Here is a 20558-nt window from a genome sequence, read left to right on the forward strand (position 1 = left end):
GGAATACCCCTATACCTTTGGTGGTCCTTGTGATAAGAACAAATTACGGACAAAGCTGTACCTCTTCCTGGAATACCCCGCCCCTATACCGGTGATGGAACTCCCCCACTCTCTCTTGCGGTGTGTATAATTACCCTGAGCTAGCCTTCAATAAACGAGACTTGATCAGAAAGCCTGTCTTGTCTCCATTTCCTGTGTCCCCTGCTCCCCTCCTTCTTTTACAGGTCCGGACCTCCGTTGATGTCCTGCGGGACGGGACAGAGGGCTGTGCAGGAAGGTGTCTGGGACTGTTCACAGACAGAGGCCAGGCATGCAAGAGGAAGAGGAGGAAGCAGCATGAAGGAGGCTGTGTGCCAGCCTCTTCGGGGATCTTGGGAGGAATGATGGTCCCCAGCTCTTTCTTTCAGAGAGATTACGATGGTGGATGCTGCTGCTGTGAGTGAGGAGCTGAATGGACCTAGTTTGGTGAGACACCCTCTCGGCCCTGTGTGCGAAAGCCGCCTTAGTGCTGATCTCTAGTGGGCTGCGTGGGTGGACACTTCCCGTTCCCTTGCCTTTTCTTCTTTGGTCCATTAGTTTTGCTATTGGGTTTCCTGTGGATATGAAAACTCAGTATACCCAGCAGGGCTTTGGTTGTTATTTAGGAGTGATAGAGACTGGGGGGAGAAGGGGAGGGATGCCTGTGTGTGGAACAGAAAAAAATGGACCATTCCAGGACCTAGTGGGAGATTGGAAAGTGGGGAAGTTGGCTGAGTAATGGGTCCAGTTATGGGCAGTTCCCCAGCTTAGGTGCCTTTGATCAGCCGGAGTAGGTTAATGCAGGAGAAACATGTAAATGAGGGGAGGGGGAGAGGAAGTGAGATCAGGAGTGGGAGAGGGAGGACTCAGAGAGAGACTGAACATAAGTGAGAGAGTTGGGGTAATAGAGAGATCAATATTCTAGAGAAGATGGAACTGAATGGACCTGTTTGTGCATGTTGACGGATTGGAGTTTGCAAGGAAAATGGCCACCTCATCATATAAGACAAAGAAAAAGAGGGAGAGACAGAGAGAGGAAGAGACATACAGAGAGACAGAAAGAGAGGCAGAAATTTTCATCTGAACATTCACACACCCCTAGACAACATGTCTAACACATACCATTTTGGCAAAGTCCCTGAGCTAAGAATAGGAGGGGGACAGGACAGGGGTTTCATAGTGGGGGTCTTTCCTGAGTTCCTCTACTCCTGGCACTACACAGTTAGTCACCAGCACCTATGACTGCTTATGTGTGTGTGTGTGCCCAGAGCAAAAGCAGCCTACATCAGAGCTCAGCTGACCCCCTGGGGTTCCCTGCCAGGCGGCACTTGATGGGGATAGACAATACTCACACAGCTCAGGAAAGCCAGGCCATGGGGGAGTATCTCCACATCTTCAGAACCAGTTTCTGCGAGAGAAGAGAGTAGTGTGGGATATGGTTGGAATGTGAGGTGGGTGGCAAGAGCCTGGATGACCCAGAGGCCCTGAGCAGGGCCAGCTCCCATGTCTTTGATTGACCCCACTTTCCAGAAGGTCTGAGAAGTTAAATGAGCCCTCAGAGTCACAGAACCGGCAAGTGGCAGGCGGCTCCACTCTGGCTCCATCGTCCCTAACAAGGCCATGGTTTGACAAAGATATATTTAGTCAGTCAGGAGTGGATTTTGTACATTCCCCTCGATAACTGCCTCAGTGGCATTCTGAGGTGCCAATATTCTCACTTCTTCCTTAACTTAATCTTAGACCTGAGATTCTGTGAACTCCAGATCTCACTGCATGATCACATAAAAATTAAAGGCTGTCTTTACAATTTACAATTGAAATTCTGTTTTAAATATAATGACTGAAATGTGGCTAGTATCATTGACTAGACATGTGCACACACACACACACACTCACATTCATTGTTAGGAGGCTGTGGGCCAAGCCCTCTCTTTATCCTCATATTCTGTAAGGTCTGTTCCCTGGCATGCTGGCCTCCATGGAGGTCCATCCTCCTCACTCTCCCTGTCCTCACCCACTTTGTCCTCACCTCCCGTGCCTGTCCTTGTCTTTGCCCCACTATTTCATTGAAGATAGACCAATTCGGTAGCTTTCAGAAGGATTACATCCAAACAATGGATTAAAGCCCAGATGTTCCCTGATGCCCTTGGACAACAGCTAAGTGTGACTTGGTAGAGAGAGGCCTCCCTCCCTCAGGTCCCAGTTCCAGATTTTCTTGTTCACAAGGTCCAGTCAGGGCCTGCCCCTGGGACTTCATTGACTTTGGGGGCTCCTGGATGAGGACACTCCCTCCACTGAGGCAGTAGGTGCCCTCTCTGCAGCCTCTAGCTGCCTTGGGCACGGAGAAGGGTTATGCAGCCAGTGCCTCAAAGGCAAGAGGACTTGATCCTAGGTCTTCTGGGCTCACCATGGAATGGCTTGGTTCGCTAATGCTGTGCTCAGGCTTCCAGAGGAAAAAGTCTCCTAAGATCCCCACTCCAGCAGTCCTGACTCTGGGAAAGGTTGGGATTCTGTGTCAAAATGCTTCCAGACCAGCTCTTCTTAAGCAGGGGCCCACAGGGACACGACGGGTCCTTAGGGAGCTCTGAGAAGCATTCTGGGCAGTGATGGGATCCAGTGCGTGATCGGTGACCCCAAGACTCACACAGAGGAGATGAGGCCTGGGATGGAGGCCTGGGAGGCAGACTACACCTCTTTCTGAAGCGTACTCCCACAGGGATGGACCCCCACATGGGATAGAAGGAAAGGCCTACTTTACAGGAAGGGAGGCTGCCCATACCCTGCCCGAAGATGGTGGAAAGTTGGTCAGGCCCACATCAGCATGGGCACAATGATGCCCCAACACCCCCCTCCCACACCCACACGCTTCCCTGCTGAATAACTGAAGACTGTGGCTTCAAGGGCCAAAACCCACAGCAACTTCAGCCCTTTGGATGGGACACTTTCCAAAGTCGCTCCTTCCTGCCCTCTGAAATGTAGCCTGCTGTTAAAGCCAAAGTCACGAGGGGCAGTTTGTGCCCTTTGTGATGCGGGCGCGCAGATGCCCTAGGATCCTCAGTGGGGGGCTTGGCCAGGTTTCCCCCAGACACACTGAACAGCTCAGATGGCTGCAGCATTTATGGGCCTTAAGCCACCACCTTTGTGCCTTTACCTGGAGCCTCTTCACCTGCCATGCTCCTTGACATTTCCAGACTGCTGTCCAGAGTCCAGATCTCTTAGCAATCTCACCCCACCTCTTGGTGGTGGCTCAGCTGCCATGGGCTCAGAAAGCAGCTAAGCAGAAGGTTAAATGAGTCAGCGGGCTCTGAGTGAGGGAGGCTAAGAGAGCTGCCCTGACCTAGACAAAGTGCCTGAGTGTGCTTGGACCCTAGCACAGTACAGCAGCTGTTTCCAATGCTTAGAGACCCCTTGCACTCACTTCAAAGTTCTCAGCTCCATCTCAGCCAAGTAGGCATAGGGCAAGAGAGAGAGAGGGAGAGAGAGAGAGAGAGACAGAGACAGAGACACAGAGAAAGAGAGAGACAGACAGAGACAGAGACAGAGAGACAGAGAGCACATGTGCATGTTTATTTATGTACATGTATACTGCATTGTACGCTGTGTGCTCATGCATGAGTGTTATGAAAAATGGTTCTCAGGCAGCTAGGTGGCGCAGTGGATAGAGCACCAGCCCTGAAGTCAGGAGGACCTGAGTTCAAATCCGGACTCAGACCAAACACTTGACACTTACTAGCTGGGTGACCTTGGGCAAGTCACTGAACCCGGTTCTTCACAAGGACATGAGTCTTAACCTTGATCAAACTCCCAACCAGGCCTGAATTGATTTAATCTGCCCAGGTTGGGGTGGAGTTTGATCCTCCTGCCCAGATAGGAGTGGTCTGGTATGGTGGAAGGTCTGATAGAACAGATATTTCCTCTGTTTAGGAGGTAGAATGATGGTGGCTCATATCAGTCCCTGTTGAAAAGGTATATAACCCTGTACCCCAAATCCCAAATCAAGCCAGTTCTGAACTGGCCTCCTTAGGGGGGCCCAGTTTTGGACTCAACTCCCATGCAATGCATGTTGCCAGCTCACGAGAAAAATTAAAACATGGACACGCACACCCCTGTTTTTGTAAAATGTTTCATGTTCATGCTAAAAGATTTAAAATGTAGTCAGAAAAACTTCTAAGGAACTTCTAAGGTGTGTAATTAGAGAGAACACTGGGAAAGAACTCCCACCTTAGGCTTTCAGTGGGAGATTAAGATGCCTTTTTTTTGGGGGGGTGGTCACAACACTGGCCAAATTGGGATACCAGAATAAAGTTAGATAAGAAGTAATGGAAAGCAGGGTGAGGTCCTTCCAGAAGTTAGTGGAAGGTGAAATTAGAGCAGCAAGCAGCTTTTAAGAATCTAAACCAGGCAGGGGCTGAGAGAGAAAAAAGCTGAGAGTTTGAATTCAGATTTAATTAGATCCTAAAGCTATAGTTTGTAGATCATGTTTAAATTAAATCTAGAGAACTGTCTTTGCACCCCTTTCACCAATGTATCTGATGTCAGGGCAATGTGTTTAAAACTATGAAAACAAGAGTTTTTCTGTCTTTTAAGAGATCACTTTAGAATTTCAATGATTTGTTTAAAATGCATATTAACACTGTTTGTGAAGGGTGTGGGAGAAATATAGCTCTCTGAATTTGTAAATCGTTAAATGTTAACTCTGTCCAGATTCTAAAAGGTGAAGAAAAGGAGGACAAAATTGGGGTGAGTATGATTTTTAAATTTGGAACGTAAAGGAAAGTGGGGGTAGTCTAAGTAATGGTTTGAAGGATTAAGAAAGAGAAATAAAGGTTTAAACGAAAATATGAAAGGTAGAAAAAATGGTTTAGAGATAGATGGGGGTGGGGTCATCATCAGCAAGCCCATGTGCTCTAAGACCCCTCCCCCCATCCTTGGATAGTTGTTTTGGGTGCCCTTGTGCCAGCTTCAGATGGTTTAAGCATGTTGAGAGGATGTGAAGAAGTTTGATTTTGTTTTAAGTAGAAAGACTGAAAATGAAATTTTTGTAGCTTGATTTGAAAACCAATAAAGTTATAGAAGATAGAAGAAATCATGTCCACCTGCATTTCAGGGTAAATCTGCAGGAAAGTCTTATTAAATCTAACATTGCACAAATATTGGTTGTGGTGAAGATATTGGTTACTGTGATTTGAGGTTATTATATAAAATCTTAAAATGTTTCCTTGTACCGTTCAATTAATTATTAAACTGTGGAAGGGTGGAGGTTGGTGCCTGGGGAAACTGACCACACCCTGTCAACTTTAGTTCAAATTTGTTAGGTCTCTTTGCCTGGGCCAAACTCTATAGCTAACGTGATGATAACAGGTGATTTCAAACAGTTTTTTAAGGAAGTAGAGAAAAAAAAGTATTCAGAGCTGGGAATTGGCACCACATTGTCCTTTAAAAGGAGTGTATGAATTTGTGGATAATATGTCCTTTCAAAGGGCCAAGAGTATTAGACTTTAAACAAATTAAAATGTTTATCACTAGGAATTATAAATCTAGATTTGATTTGACTTAAGTCAAAATCTGTCCTGAAGGAATAAGAACAGAATCTGAGAGTGTGTTTCCTATCAGCATTAAGCACAAAAAGATATTGTTATTTGGCATTAAGAAATTTATTAGGGAGCAGCTGGGTGGCACAGTGGATAGAGCACCAGCTCTGGACTCAGGAGGACCTGAGTCCAAATACAACCTTAGACACATAGCACTTACTAGCTGTGTGACTCTGGGCAAGTCACTTAACCCCATTTGCCTTGCCAAAAAAAAAAAAAAGAAATTTATTAACTGTATGGCCCCAAGAAAGTCCTATTTACCTCAGTTTACTGTTCCGTAAAGGGATAATCGTGGAACCCACTCTCCAAGGATGTTGTGAGGATCACAAGATTGTAAAGTGTTTGGTACACTGCTTGGTGAAGGACAAATACTATCTGAATGTTAACTGTTTAAATTTAATTGTTTAAATTAAGGTCACCTAATTGGTAATTAGTTGATTTTGTTTCAAGTTTAATACATGATAATTGTTTGTGGTATTGTTATATCCTAAATTTTCTTATATTGTGTAATTTGGTAAACAATTGTCTCACCTATGTTGTTAGAAAAGCAATTTCTCTTATGATCTAGATTTTGTTAAATTAAGAATTGTACTGTCAGAAAAAAAATGAATGAGTCAGGAAGCTGTTAAGTCATACTGTCTGACCATACATTGTAATATTTTGATGTACTGTAATTGAAGAAATCATAAACTTCCAAGTTTTGTCTATATTTAAAAGAAAGTTTCAACTAAAATTATTTGGCTCTCACTTAAGAAAATTAAGATTGTTAACTAAGCTATTTGGAGTTATTGCTTAAATCAAGTATTTACAAAAGTATTTTTGTAAAATGAAACTTGGTAATTATGCAAAGAAAGGACCTTATAAAATCTCTTTGTAATTAATTTAGTTTGTTATAGTAACATCAGGATAAATTGCAAGCTGTTTTTAAGGAAGGGAAAAATACTTTCACAAACAAATATTTTGCAAAATCTCTGTGTGATTTTTAGAAGGCCTGCTAAATTTCCATTTGCAGGCTAATTTGTTGCAGTAATAATTTGATATTGATGACAACTATGTCCAAACCTCCTGTGAATTTTTAGTTTCATCACTAGGTTTGTTGTGTCCTTGACTTGGCCCTTTAATGGGTGCTTTCAGGGAAACAGAATCAGAGTCAGCTGCTCAATGGGAGCAGCATCAGAGATTTAAGGCTAGTGATTAATGCTAAAGAATGAGCTGTAAATGGGAAAGATCTTGCTGTTCAGATCTGAATTCATTCCATAGCCTAAACAAGAGTTAAAATTAGTGTTTGAACTTATCATATGTGTAAGATTCAATTCCTGCAGCGTCTCATTCTTTCAGATTAAGTATGGTTAGAGAAGGACAAACAAGCTTGAGAAACAGAGATGCCAGTCTATTAGAGTAGGAACTTCTGATCTTCATGGGAAATTTGATTTTACTCACGTTGTTCTTTAATCAGGAACTAGTACATGTGCAGGAATGTATGCAGACTACTTAAGGCTCACCTCACAGATGTTCCCAACCAATGTGAGATTATAGTCACATATCTGAAACTCTGATTATTGGAACTTCTAGTCAAGACCTTATGGGACTGTTAACTGGCTGTTGTTCTGAGTCTGACTCTAGGTATGATTATCAAGGAATGCAGCAACCCTGTGAGGTCTGTGAACTGCAGAGGGTGTTCTCATGCGAAAAGCTGGGAGAATGACTCTTCTGCGTGAGCTGAAGTAGGATTCTCCTGACTCAGTTTCCCCAATATGAATATCCTACCTGGCAGACTTTAAGCCTGGCTCAATGCAGTTGGCCATCTGCATCACTTTTGCCTGGAACTGACATGAAGTTAGGGAACATTGCTCCCTACTTATAGTTATTTCTCTATTCTTTATGGCAAATTTATATAATCAAAAAGTTCTGTAAAAACAATATTAAATCTACTGAATAACAGATTGATGTTGGAACATCTGAGGTTATTATAGTAAGATGCAAGTCTATCTGGTCTGGAATCTTAGCCCAAACAACTAACTAGATATTCAGCCTTGATATCTGTTACTAGTATGTATTCCTGTATAAGTTAGGGTCTTTTAATTCCTCATAATGGTATGGGGATAATTAGGTCAAGGGCTTGTGAAACCAGGATATTATTCTGTTACTTAGTTAACATCATACCTGTCTCAGTTTTATTACAATTAGTTAACGTCAAAAGAAGCATGGCTTGTGGTCTGTCTTGTAAATGCCTTAAAGGAAGCCTCCACTTTAATTAGGGGTTATTCATTTGAACATGGCTAGAAGTTGAAATTGTTTTATTACTTGATATGTACTGTTTTAAAACTGATCACTCAATGTTTTACGTATGTATTTGAGACCATCTTTTTATAAAAAGTGTTTTGTTAATCCCTTAGTGGAATCTCATCCTTCAGAGGGGGGGCAGTGAATAATGAATTAGTGCAAGGTATAAAAACTGGGTACTAATTTTTCTGTTTCTTTTTTTTAAATTTGAGTTTCTTAAATATGACAGTTGGCCAAGGTTCCAATTTTTATTTTATAATAATAGAGACATAAGGGTCAAGTTAACTTTCATTATTTGACCTGGTTGTTGCCAAGGTAATTTAAAATTGTGTTAAGATCAATTTTGTAGGAGATTTTAACAAGGAAAGAGTATCTCTCCCTACAAGGAGTCTTAAGAAGAGAGTCTGCTGGAGACTGCTAAACAACACTCTGACCAGAGAACTTCATCAGATGATGTCCCCAACACTAAACGGCTGTATTAGATGAGATTCTGAGCCCTAATTGGACAATTTTATTCATTGCTTACCCTTTCCCTTTCTGTCTTTTAACATTTACTAAGGGGATTGCCCCCCCTTGGTTTTGTCAATGGTTCAATCAATTTCTTCCCTTGCCCCAGGGCAAGGGCCCTTCCCATTTTGTTACCCATTGTAAGTCCCAAAACCATTGATGAAGTGTTGACCACATCAGTTAGTGATTCATTGAGAAGGCTTTGCCTCTCATTAGAATCAGGTGGGAAACTGTGAAAAATGGTTCTCAGAGACAACCCCCCCCCCCTCCTCTGCACACCAGCCAGCCCCCTGCTCCTAAGTTCTTCACAAGGACATGAGTCTTAACCCTGATCAAACTCCAGACCAGGCCTGAATTGATTTAATCTGCCCAGGCTGGGGTGGAGTTTGATCCTTCTGCCCCGATAGCCCAAGACTAGGAGTGGTCTGGTATGGTGGAAGGTCTGATAGAACAGATATTTCCTCTGTTCAGGAGGTAGAATGATGGTGGCTCATATCAGCCCCTGTTGAAAAGGTATATAACCCTGTACCCCAAATCGAACTAGTTCTGAACTGGCCTCCTTGTGGGGGGGCCCAATTTTGGACTCAAGTAACATGCAATGCATGTTGTCAGCTTGGGAGAGAAATTAAAACGCGAACATGCACACCCTAATTTCATTTGTCTCTTTCTTAGAACAAACTCTGTACTCAAATTGGGGTTTGACAGTGCGCATGTGTATGTGTGTGCATGGTGTGCTCAGTGTGTGCACGTGTATGTACACATACAAGTGCACATGAGTATATGCTTGTGTGTGCACTGTGTATGTGCACTGTGGCTGTGTGGTACAAGTTTGTATGCACTGTGTGTGTACATGTGTGTGTGTGCATATGTGTGTGTTGTATGTGTGTGTGCATGTGTTCAGGACCTTTATTTCCAAGTGGCCCTCCAACTCCACTCCTGCTTCCTGTCCTCACCTCCCATCTCTGCTTACACCAGACCCAGAGGCCACTGCATATAGTAAACAGGAGCTCCTTGTGACTGTTGAACCCACTAAATCACCCAAATGTTCAAGGTCATGTAAATAGACCCAGAGTTTGATTGTGAAGTAGTTTGGCATTCATTGTTAAATAGCAATATCTGCCACATTCTCAGCCTCAAAGGCTCTGGGATTGTTTCCCTAGAAGCCAAATTCACAAGCGAATTGGAAAATAATCCCACCAACCCTGAGGCTTGAGAGCCATCCCAGAACATACCAATGCCTTTGATGAGGTGGCAGTGAGGCAGGTCCACGGGCTTCACTTCTCGGGAGGCATTGAACCGCTTTCTGAGCAGAGACCAGGGAGAAAACAAACAGAAAACCACATTGAGTTGACGTCAACATGTGAAATCATGTCATTCATCGCCCTGCTTTAACCACTGCCAAGCCCAGCCCCATTGAATCAGCACCTGGACCTTTGGCCAAGGGAGACAGAAATCCTGCCTCAGGACAAAGAGCAAAGCCTCCTCTAAACATGGGCCTTGTGAACCTCGAGGCAGACGGGAGGTCAAAGAGGCCATCTCAGCCAAGGAGAAGTCTTCATGTCCACACCCTGAGCAGAGAGTGGGCAGCTCCCAATCAGTTAGCCTAGGAAGGTCCTCAGGCCATGGCAGTGGGTGAGGCAAAGGAGATGGGCAAGTAGTGTTCTGTTCTTTGTGGATGGACACTGGAGAACTGATTTAGAGAGGGGATGGCTTTGGAGGGAGGGTTGAGGTGGTATGCTTGCTCTGGGTGAAGGGCTAGGCCAGGAGGTAGCATGAAGTTTTACCAGGTGCCTAGATGTACAAGAGACAGTGTGGAAGTGCTGCAGATAGGACTGTGTGATGTCCACTCTAAGCACTGCAGGGACCCAAGAAAGAGGCACTAAAGGAAAGGTCCCCACAAGAGGGGCCCTGACCACATCCTCTAAGGGCAGGGCTGAGCTTGATGATGGGCAGGAGGCTCAGCAGGGCAGCAAAGACCTGAGGGTGGAAGGAGGCCAATGCCCTTGGGCAATAAGGAGGGGATGGAGGAGTGGAGGAGGGAGAGAGGCTCTTGGTAGGAAGAGTCCTTGGAGAAGTCAGTAGGACCAACCATCTCAGTTCTGGGTGACCTGGGCTTTACTGGGTTTGGACAGTTCAGTTGGGAGAGAAGAGTACTGAGATGCCAAAGAGTTAGACCTGGAGGGGCCAGACAGGTCTTCTGTTCCAACCTACTCATTTACAGGGGAGGAAACACAGGCTCCAAAAGGGAAAGGGCCTTGGCCACACCAGTCATAAATGGAAGCTGTGTCACTGGAAGGAAGATGGTGCTAGCAGAGGGATGTCTGGTGGGGAAGGGACAACAGGCCAGGGAGGGAGTTCTTAAGACCAACCCTACAATGGTGTCAAGCAGCTTAGAGAGAAGGATGGGTTTGTGAGGCAGCAGGCAGTGAAAGGCAGGGCTTGTGAGCATCCAAGTGTGTTTGTCAAGATGGTGCATTCCAGTGGTGAGCAGGAACCAGTGTGGCACCGCTCTGCTCACCTCAGACTTGTCTTTCAGGACACCTCACTACGCCTGTCACTGTCTTAGGAAAACAGCCTGGCCAGCTCAACCAAACATTGTCTATCTGCCGTGTGTGAAGTGATGTGCTCTGTGATGTAAAGACGCAAAAGAAAAGGGGGCCCATACCCTCCACACCAGGAACTTCCAGTCTGACAGGGACCAGTGAGTGTGGGCTGGGCAGCTAGGATAGGGTGAGAATGTAAGTGACCAGGAAAGGCCTGAGGGATATGAGCTATGAGAAATTAGGAGTCATTTCCAGATTTAGAAGTCAGAGAAGGCTTCAGAGGGGAGGTAACCCCAGAGCTGAGCCTCAGAAGCCAGGGAGGGTTCAAGAGGCCCAGAGCTGGGGGATCCATCCCAGGCACAAGGTGTACAAAAGCCTGGGTGCAGAATTGGGCAGGATGAGGTCATGGAATCGGGGCAGGGGGCATTTCCATTTGGCTGGATGAGAGAATTTATGAAAGGACACATGAGAAAGGATGCCAGGAAGGTAAATGTCAGTCCAGGGAGCTGGTAGTTTATTCCAGAGGCAAGAGGGAGCCCTGAAGGTTTGTGGGTCAAATGGATTTGGAGAGAGGAGACTGGGGTCAGAGAGGACAAGTAGGAGGTGATTGCAGCCAAAACGGGGAGGGGAACTGGGGGGAGAAGAGAGACAGACACAGAGACAGAGACAGAGGAGAGAGACAGAGGCAGAGGGAGGAGAGAGAGAGAGACAGACAGACAGACAGACAGAGAGAGAGACAGAGAGAGACAGAGACAGGGACACAGAGAGACAGAGACAGATAAAGACAGATAGGGACAGAGACAGAGAGAGACAGAGACGGTGGGGGGGGGCACCAGGAGCACAGGGAAAGCAAGGGTTCCAAGACAGAACTGGGGTCTTGAGATGGCAGAGGTTGGAGGATGTGGAGATATTTCGATGACACAAAAAGTTTAAAAAGTCATTTCTTCACAAAAACCACATGAAATCAGGAGTGTGAGGATCTCTGTCCCCAGCTCAGAGATTGTGTCAAAGCCTGAGCTGGAGCCTGGGGTGCCCCTGTCCTCATTGATGGTGAGGTGGCAGTACAATTAGGGCATGTGGGAGGAAGGAGGCTGGAGGAGGGATGGCCCAGGGTCCCCTGCTCCTCTCTGACTCCTTTCTAGGCTCAATCCCTCCTCAAATGGGTAGGGACTGGGTTTTACTTTGTCTTGGTTCCCCAGTCCCTGGCACACAGTAGAGGATTAATGCTGGGTGGGGTGAGTTTGAGTCCTCCTCCCCTGTGATTGAGGACCCAAAGCCCCAGGGAGAGGCTGGGGCTGTAGGGAGCAGATAAATGTGTCCAGCTGCATGCATTTTCCACTTTGTTGGCTTCAGCCCAGGGTCCAGTTACTTCATTTCCAGTGCCCCTCTGCCCACGCAAGCCTCAGAGCCCAGGTTAGCCTGCATCTGGCTTCCCAGCATCCCTTGGGGATGCCTCCTGTCTTTCAGGCCCTGGAAGAGCAAGGTCACTTCCAGGGAGCCTCAGAAAAGACCTTCTCTTCAGCTTTGCATTTAATCAAGTCCTCTCTGGGTCTTAGCTCCTCTTCTGTAAAATGGGGGTAATTCTACCTCCTCCCCTCCCCAGGCCAGGGCCTGGATTAGGTAAGGTCCTAAGGCTGCCTCCAGTTTGACCTTCCAGCCTTCCGGGCAGCAGCACACTTCCCAGCTCTTCTATCCTTCCTGGCTGATGGGTTCTAGAGGGTTCTGGACCCTGCCCTTGCTGAAGGACCCTGTGCTGGGTCCCCAGCCTCTCAACTCTATATGGAGGCTCTGCTCCTAAGAACGTCCTGTGATGGGGACCTTCTCCTTCTTGGTAGTTGGTGATCCAGTTTCCAGATCTTCTCTGCAGGTCCAATCAGAGATGAAACCCTAGAGTGGTGTGACCTTAATCCAGGCAAGAAAGCCCTGGGGAACAATCCCCAGCTGCTGTTTCTTAGCCATGGGCCATGACTCAGCACATTCACACTGGGGGTAGGGTTCCCGCTATCACAACTCAGAGCAACTAGAACATGGTCCTGCATGCAGGAGGAAGCTTGGGCTGCTGCCCTGAGGTCCAGGCTCCAAGGAGGAAGAAAGGAGGACAGCGTTGAGGGAAGAGGGGAGCTGGTAGCTCAGTGGGATAGAGAGCTGGGCCTGGAGTCAGGAAGATTCCTCTTCCTGAGTTCAAATCTGGCCTCAGACACTTACTAGCTGAGTGACCCTGAGCAAGTCACTTTACCCTGTTGCCTCAGTTTCCTCATCTGTAAAATGAGGAAGAGAAGGAAATGGCAAATCACTCCAGTTTCTCTGCCAAGAAAACTCCAAATGGGGTCACAAAAAGTTGAACAGGACTGAACAATAATCTGGGAGCAAGCATGCCTTTCTTTAGCCAGTGGTTTCTTCCCTTCTGAAACCTTGGCCAAAGGTATGGATTTAGGAGCAATTGAGCAGGAGACATCTTGGGGATGTTCACCTTGGCACCCTATGCCCAGTCTGGGACCACCTTAGAGAGGCTGGCAGTCAGGCAGCTGCTGTGCAGGGAGGATTGGGTCAAAGGGAGGATTTCCCCAAGGCCTGTTGGGGGTCAGCACTCCGTTTCTGGAGCCTCTGCCTGCCAGCATATTCTGTAGTGCCTGGATAGAGGCCTGCTGCTTCCCCTCTGTAGGCACTGGTACTATGTTGGGACTCTGTCACTCTCTCAAGGCCTATGAGCTAGTCTTCCCTACCTGGGGCCAGCCTGTTGGAGGGTATTAACACATCTGAATGGCACACCTCTTCCCCTGTGCCTCCAGACTTGGTGAAAGAGCTCTAGCATGGAAATGGGGCCAGAGAGCCCACCCGAACTGTCTGGGGGCCTCAGAAAGTATGGCCCCTGCTGCTGCCTCCAGTCCTGGAAGAGCTTCCCAACTGGAAAGACCAGGCATGCCCCCCTTCCTCTTGGCTGTCTGCGGCCCCACAAATGGGACACAGACCATCCCCAAGGGTTACTGCATTGGTTGGCCCAGAAAAGGGAATGGGCCACAGAGCTTTTGGAGAAATGGAGGCAGAGAGAGTGACCCTGGGCCTCAGCTCCCAGGGGAGCCCCTTGCCTCTTGCCACCCACTCTGGAGCCCACTGACAGTCTCACAACCTGAGACCACTGACAGCGACCATCGTGGGTCCTGCTCTCTCATAGTCCTCCTCTCTTTCCACCTGACCCCAGATTCTCCCCAGCATGAATTTAGGGTTAAGGTTGGTGCCCCTCAAGCACTAGGCCAGCCTCAAGATCCCGCTGGGAATCTGCCCACTAGGGAAAAGGGTTTGACTTAAATTACCCAAAGTCAGATGTCCCAAGAATGGGTCTGGGCTGCTGGGGACAGGGAAGCTGCTAGTCCCTGGAGGGCCCCTCCGAGTGACACCTGGAGGGAGCTTTCCTCTTGTACTGGGAGGGCTGAGTAGCCCGTGCCCTGGACCCACCACGTGTGATCTATGCACACACGGCGGGGAGATGGCTGGGGTTCTCCCTGTGGTCCTAGGCTAACGCTGCACCCCACTCCCCCCCAGGCCATTCCATCTCGCCCTTCCTGAGGTCTGTAGGTGGGTCCAACCCTGAGCTGCTTCCTTCGGGATGCTCGACTCCCCCAGAGCCCGCCCCTGCCGCTATCCCGCTAGGGGCTACCTCTCTTACACAAATCCATGCAGCCCCGCCTCTGTGCCAACCCCGTCCAGCCGCCCCCTCACTGCAGCTCACCGGAACGCAGCACGTCTCTCCGCCACCAAGGCCAGCGCCAGGACCACCAGACTGAGCAACAGCAGCCCCCGCGCCATGGTCGAGTCTGCTGCTCGGTCAGAAGGGAGGGACAGAATGGGGCGGTGGAAGGAGGTGGAGGCGGCTTCCCCGCCAATAACCTGTCCGGAGCTCCCGTGCCTCTCCGCCCGCCTCGCAGAGGGTGTCCCGGCCCCGCCCCCTCGGGTTCCCCAGCCAGGTGCTCTCTCCCCAAGGTCCCTGCGAGAGGGTCTCCACCAGCCCTCTGCCCTGGCTCTCATCCTTCCCTTCTCCTTATCAGTCGCCCTGGCACACCTGCCGGGAGAGGAGGGCTGACATTGGAAGGCACCTCGTGTGCCTTGGGAGAGGCCACGATCTGAGCAGGGGATGGAAGTCACAGAAAAAAGTTTAAGGGGGACGTCTGGAAAAAACCTTTCCCTCTATGGGCGCTGCTCCCAAGGGGCCAGGGCTGCTTCTGTGGAGTGGGGAGGGGAGGGGAAGGGAGAAGAGGAGGTGAGGGAGCGAGGGAGGGAAGGAAGAAGAGGGAGGAGGGAAAGGTCCCTTCCCTGCTGGTCGTCAGGCAGAGCCTGGGTGGCCTCAACTTGCCAGACTCTAGATATGGGGGTTCTGAGGCCCTCTGTGGTGGGGGACTGGGAGACTTCAAGGATGGCTGCCAGCTCCAGGGTCTGGGTGACTGTGAGGACAATGGCGCCCTTGCCAGAAAGAGGAGAGTCAGGAAGTGGGCTGGTTTGCAGAGGCAGGAAGGATGGGGAGTTCTGTTTTGGACTGTGAAGTCTGAGCTGCCTCTGGGCCATTCAGGTGAAGCTACACTGCAGGGGGTGTGTTGTAATGACAGCAGATTGGTGCCCAAGAGAAGTAAGAGGCTGGGGGTGTCTGCAGAGAGATGATCATGGAACCCATGGGAGCTGAGGCGGTTCCTAAGAAAGAAAGTGAAGAGGGAGTGCAGAGCCCCAGCAGACATCAACGCATGGAGCAGAGACAGATGATGGTCCTGCAAGGAGACCAAGGAACAGTCAGGGAACAACCTTCTATATGCCAGGCACTGTGCTAAGTGCTTTACAACTGCTATCTCCTTTAATTCTCACAACAACCCTGGAGGTAAGTGCTATTATCAGTCCTATTTTACAGTTGAGTAAGCTGAGGAACACAGGTGACATGATTTGCCCCGGGTCACAGGACTAATCAGTGTCTGGCCCCAGGTCCAGGATTCTAGCTGCTCAGATAACAGGAGGAGAACCTAGAGAAAGCAGTGTCACAAAACTCAGGAAGAAGAGAGGAGAGAGGGCTGAGGTTCATTCACAGTGTGCAAGCTACCCAGATGCCCATAAGGATGAGGCCCGAGGATCCGCCAGCTGGCCTTGGGATGGGCTGTTGGAGGGCAGTGTTGGCCTGCAGCCAGCTTAGTTGCAAGGGGTTAAGAAGTGAGGAGGAGGAAGCAGGGCAGAGTTTTAACCTTGAGGAGGTGGCAAGTGTAGTGAGGGTTTGTTAAGGATGGGCCTGGGTCTGGGCACACCCGAAGGCAGCAGGGAAGGAGACCAGCCAGAAGGAGAGAGTGGAGAGTATGGAGAGAGGCAAGCTATGATGGACAGGGATGGGGCAAGCCTCCTAGTTCCCAACTGGAGAATAAAGGCTGAGGGCATCAGGGAAGGCTTCCTGGAGGAGGTGGAATTTGAGGTGGGCCATAAAGGAGCATTAGAGATTCGCCAGGTGAAGAAGGGGAGGAAGGACATGCTAGGCATCAGGAACGCAGGAAAGGGAAAGCACAGTCTTCCAAAGCAGTCATCTGGTTGTGGAGTGGAGTGAGAGAAGACTTGAATGGAAAGGTGGGGCAGTGCCAGGTTGAGAAGGCCCTTGAAGGATCGGGGGCAACTAGGAAGATGGCTGATCGCAATCTAAGTGGTCCTTTCAGGCACAAGGATGATGTGTCTGGGAGGGATGTGAGGGGTGGCTTCAGGCTGGAGGAGACCTTGCCCAGGGGGATGATGGGGAGGACGCGGGCTAGGTTAGCAATTTTAAGAGGGAGGGGGTGAGGGGAAAGATGCTGCTCAGGTCAGGACAACAGGGATTGACTGTCTGGAAGGGAAGGGAGAGGTCTGACAGCAGAGGGAGAGGAAAAACAGCAAGAATCTCAGGGGAGGTAGATCCTTGAGCTCCCTCAGATAGAAATAGCAGGGTCAGCTTTAGCTTTAACGTTAGCAGGCAATCAGGGGCTGGGGCGGGGGTGGGGAGTCAGGAAGATCTGAGTTCAAATCCAGCCTCAGACACCTACTAGCTGAGTGACCCTCATCAAATCACTTCATGTCAGTTTTCCGACACAGATTACGGTACCATCCAGCACAAATGTGGGACAAATTTAGGCTCAATGTAAGGAAGAGAATTCTGAACTTTCAGCAATTCAGGAAAGGAAATTGGCTCCTATGTCAAAGCCCTCTGTGGGAGTTGCCAAGCCAGGGGCTGAAGGCATGCTGGCCAGGGGATCAGACAGAGGTTCTGTAAAGGATGATGCTTGCTCTGGTGCAGGTTGGACTGAGCATCCGAGGTAGCATCTGAAGTCCCCGCTAGCTCTGAGTGGGCTCTTCTGAAGCTAGGGAGACTGTCACCCCACTGTACTCTGTCTGCCCTTGACCCTGGCAGATTGGGCTTGGCTCTGGGCCCCACCTTTTAGGAAGCTGGGAAGAGTGCAGAGTCCATTCCCCAAGCAGGAAAGGTGAGATATGAGCTGAGCTTGGAAGGAAGCCAGAGGAGCCAAGAGGAGGAGAAGATGGAAAATGGTCACCAAAAATCCTGTCATTGGCAGATTGGGAACTGGGGAGGCTTAGCCTGAAGAAGGGAGGACTTAGTGGGGGAGATGAACAAGAATTGATTAAATGCCTGATCTATGGTGGGCATTGGGGATACTGAGGCAATGACCAACTGGTCCCTGCCCTTAAAGAGCTTCCATTACTCCTCCTTGCACAAGGAGGAGTACTCTCAGGGGCTTGGTCCAAGCTCCCCTCACCTCTGAGCTGCTGGGCATTTGAATGCTAGGATCTGGGCTAGTTTGCTACTTTATACAACACCCCCTCTCCTCCCCACACATACAATGCAGTTTCTTTAGCCAATTCCAACACTTCCTGCTGCACCTGATGAAAATGCCTTTGACTGATAGAAGTATCAGGGCTAGAGTATCTTGTTAGCTACTTTAGGTGTGCCAGGATGATTGATCATCTGACTCAACCAAGCTCCCCTTCCCCTAATATAGGTATAGACAAAACGCCTGCAATTGGGATGTCAGGGAACCTTGGGAGAGGAAGGCTTCATGTAGAAAGTGGTGATTCCGCGAAAGAGAAGAGAGGAGGGAGTATTTGCCAGGCACAGAGGAAAGCCAGTGCAAAGATAGCGAGACCCAAGATGGTGAGTCTTGCGGGAGAAGCAGCAAGGTAGCCAGACTGATTGGCCTCATTCCATTCAACTCCAAAGGGCCGAAGCAGGAATAATAGGGAGAAGCTACAAACACGCAGCTTCTGGTTTTGGACAGGAAAACTGCCCTCATGATTAAACTAGTCTCAAGGCGTCAGAAGATATCACCCTGAGCTATGAAGATTGACTAATGAGAAATTAGGGTTTTTTTCACTGATTTAGGTCTCCTTATTTATACTGGAATTCATACAGTATCTTGGCAGAAAGATTTCCAAATATTTTATGGATTCTATATTTATTTTCAATAGAATTTATTTCAATCTCTGCTAGGTTTTCTTAATAATATTCAGAATGCTAGTGATTTATGTATATATTGCTAGTTTATAGGATTGATCAATACTTTCAACTAACTTCAATTGGCTCATTCAAATTCTCTCAACAGATGATCACTAAAAGTGCTTCTTTGGTTTCTTCTTTGCCTACAGGCTCCCAATTTCCTTGCCTTGCCTTAATTCTATAGTTAGCATTTCTGGCACAATGTTAAATAATGTAGCCATAATGATAACCCCGATCTTATTGGAAAGGTCTCCAATTACATATACTCCATTACATAGAATGTTTGCTCTTGGGTTTTTTTTAGCGCTGTTTACTAAAATAAAGTCCATTTATTCCTATGTTTTCTAGTGTTTTTAACGGGTTCAAGTTGATGGTTAGAGGTCACCCTCACTGAAATACACTGGAATACATTGTTGATACATTTAAATATGGCTTTGTATTGTTACCTTGTCAATAAATTGAATAGGCAGCAAAAGAAGCTAGCAAATGACTTTCGAATTGTTGACATACTCGGAACCACCCAGAAGAGGAATGATCAGTCTGCAAAGGTGGCAGCTTCCTCCTCCCAGGAGGTCTTCAAGCCAAGACTGAATGCTTGCCTGTTGAGGATGGTGTTCAGTCTGAAGTGGGACTGGACCCTTCAGACTTCTACATTTTTCAGTCTGTGAAGAAAGAGCTATGGCTCCCGAGTTCTGCCTAATCTTTAACCTCTTCCAATGCGTGATGGTCATCAAAGGAGTGGGTGAGGGAGAGTGGAAGTGGTATTCCCCGAGTGTGGGGACACGTCTTCATTGTGTGTATATCTGCCTTACAGGAAACCCTTCCCTGGGGCAGAAGGCAGCCAAGGGATCCTCAGCTTCCCCTCTTGAAACCCTTGACCTTGGATTTTACCACCATGACTCAGGTCCTCCCTCCATCCCATTGGGGAGTTCTTCCCAGAAGTCCTCTTTGGGGGAAAGGTTCAGGCAGCCATCTTTCATTGTTTGGCCTTTGCCACCAGGCCCCTCCACCGGCCTTGCCCTCGCCATTTCAGCTCCTCTTTTAACTGTTGTCTTTCCCCATTAGAGTGGAAGCTCCTTGAGGGCAGAGACTATCTTTCTCTTCACAGATCTTTGAATCCTCAACCCTGAACACAGTGCCTGGCACATAGGAAGTGCTTTGTAAATGCTTGCTGATTGGTTGACTAGGTATGACTTGTAGGGAGGGGACAAGGACGTCTCTAGGCTCCATTAGCTTGAAGCTAGCTCCTGGTCACCCTGACTTCTCAGTAGAGAACCAGTTAGAGAAAGTGATCTAACTCGAACTCTCCTCATTTTACAGAGAAAGAAGCTTCAGAAGCTCAGGGAGGACGGTGACTTGGCCAAGGTCACTGCAGGGAACTCACAGCTGAGCTAGGACCTGAGAGTCCCCTGACTCCTGCCCCAGGAATTTTTAAAGTGGGCATGTGTGGGGGGCAGAATTCTCTGTATGAATGTTCAGTGGGGAGGATCAGAGCCTTCTGGGAATACTTTTCTGGGAGAAGAGCCCTGGGTTGGGTTCTTGAAGAAGCTCTGAAGCTCCAGAAATCACCACATCCTAGGACTTAGCTTGGGCCTCATCCACAGCTCACAGGGATCTCCTTTCCTTGGCTTGTCTCGTGTTAGGAAGGGTCCAGGCATGTCCAGGATGACCTTCCATGGCTCCCAGCTCAGCCCCTCACCTAGAGAACCTGGAACATGATCTGCATAGGCCCTCCAAAACTGAGACTGACTCAACATGGGAGGAGGTGCAATCTGATGAGGAGAGAGACCAGCATCACTCAGACCTGAGAGACCACATCCCAGTGGCCACTCTCCCACTGAGTCCAGCACTGGCCTGCAAGAGCAGGACACATCCTTCATCCCGGGGCTGCCAGCCTGCTCTCCCCCCTCAGGCCCTCTGGCTCTTAGCACCAACACACCTGGGAAGGGAGAAGGGCCACGTGGTCATGGAGAAGGGGAAGACGCCCAGAAAGGTTTGCTTGTCATTTTCCATAGGGAGAAGTGAGAGTTTGGGTAGATAGAAAAGGGCTGAGGGACTAGAGCTGGGAAGACAGGCGTCTTAGCCTTATTTTGCATTCATGGTCAGTTGGGGCTTCAG

At 48.4% G+C, this 20558-nt stretch overlaps 1 protein-coding gene across 1 annotated transcript in view; it reads right to left on the reverse strand.

Annotated features, from left to right (window-relative positions):
• Window positions 1-14752, reverse strand: part of LOC114033263 (serum paraoxonase/arylesterase 1-like) — a 30001-nt gene extending 15249 nt beyond the window's left edge. The window contains exons 1-3 of the mRNA XM_027848709.1: window positions 14670-14752; window positions 9632-9702; window positions 1371-1426 (exon numbers count right to left, since the gene is read on the reverse strand). Of these exons, the coding sequence (XP_027704510.1) occupies window positions 1371-1426; window positions 9632-9702; window positions 14670-14746 (204 nt within the window). The 5' untranslated portion in view covers window positions 14747-14752. The remainder of the gene's footprint in view (window positions 1-1370; window positions 1427-9631; window positions 9703-14669) is intronic.
• Between the last annotated feature and the right edge of the window lie 5806 nt (window positions 14753-20558).

Source organism: Vombatus ursinus, unplaced genomic scaffold (assembly GCF_900497805.2).
Source record: "Vombatus ursinus unplaced genomic scaffold, bare-nosed wombat genome assembly UNPS02006874.1, whole genome shotgun sequence".
NCBI lineage: Eukaryota > Metazoa > Chordata > Mammalia > Diprotodontia > Vombatidae > Vombatus > Vombatus ursinus.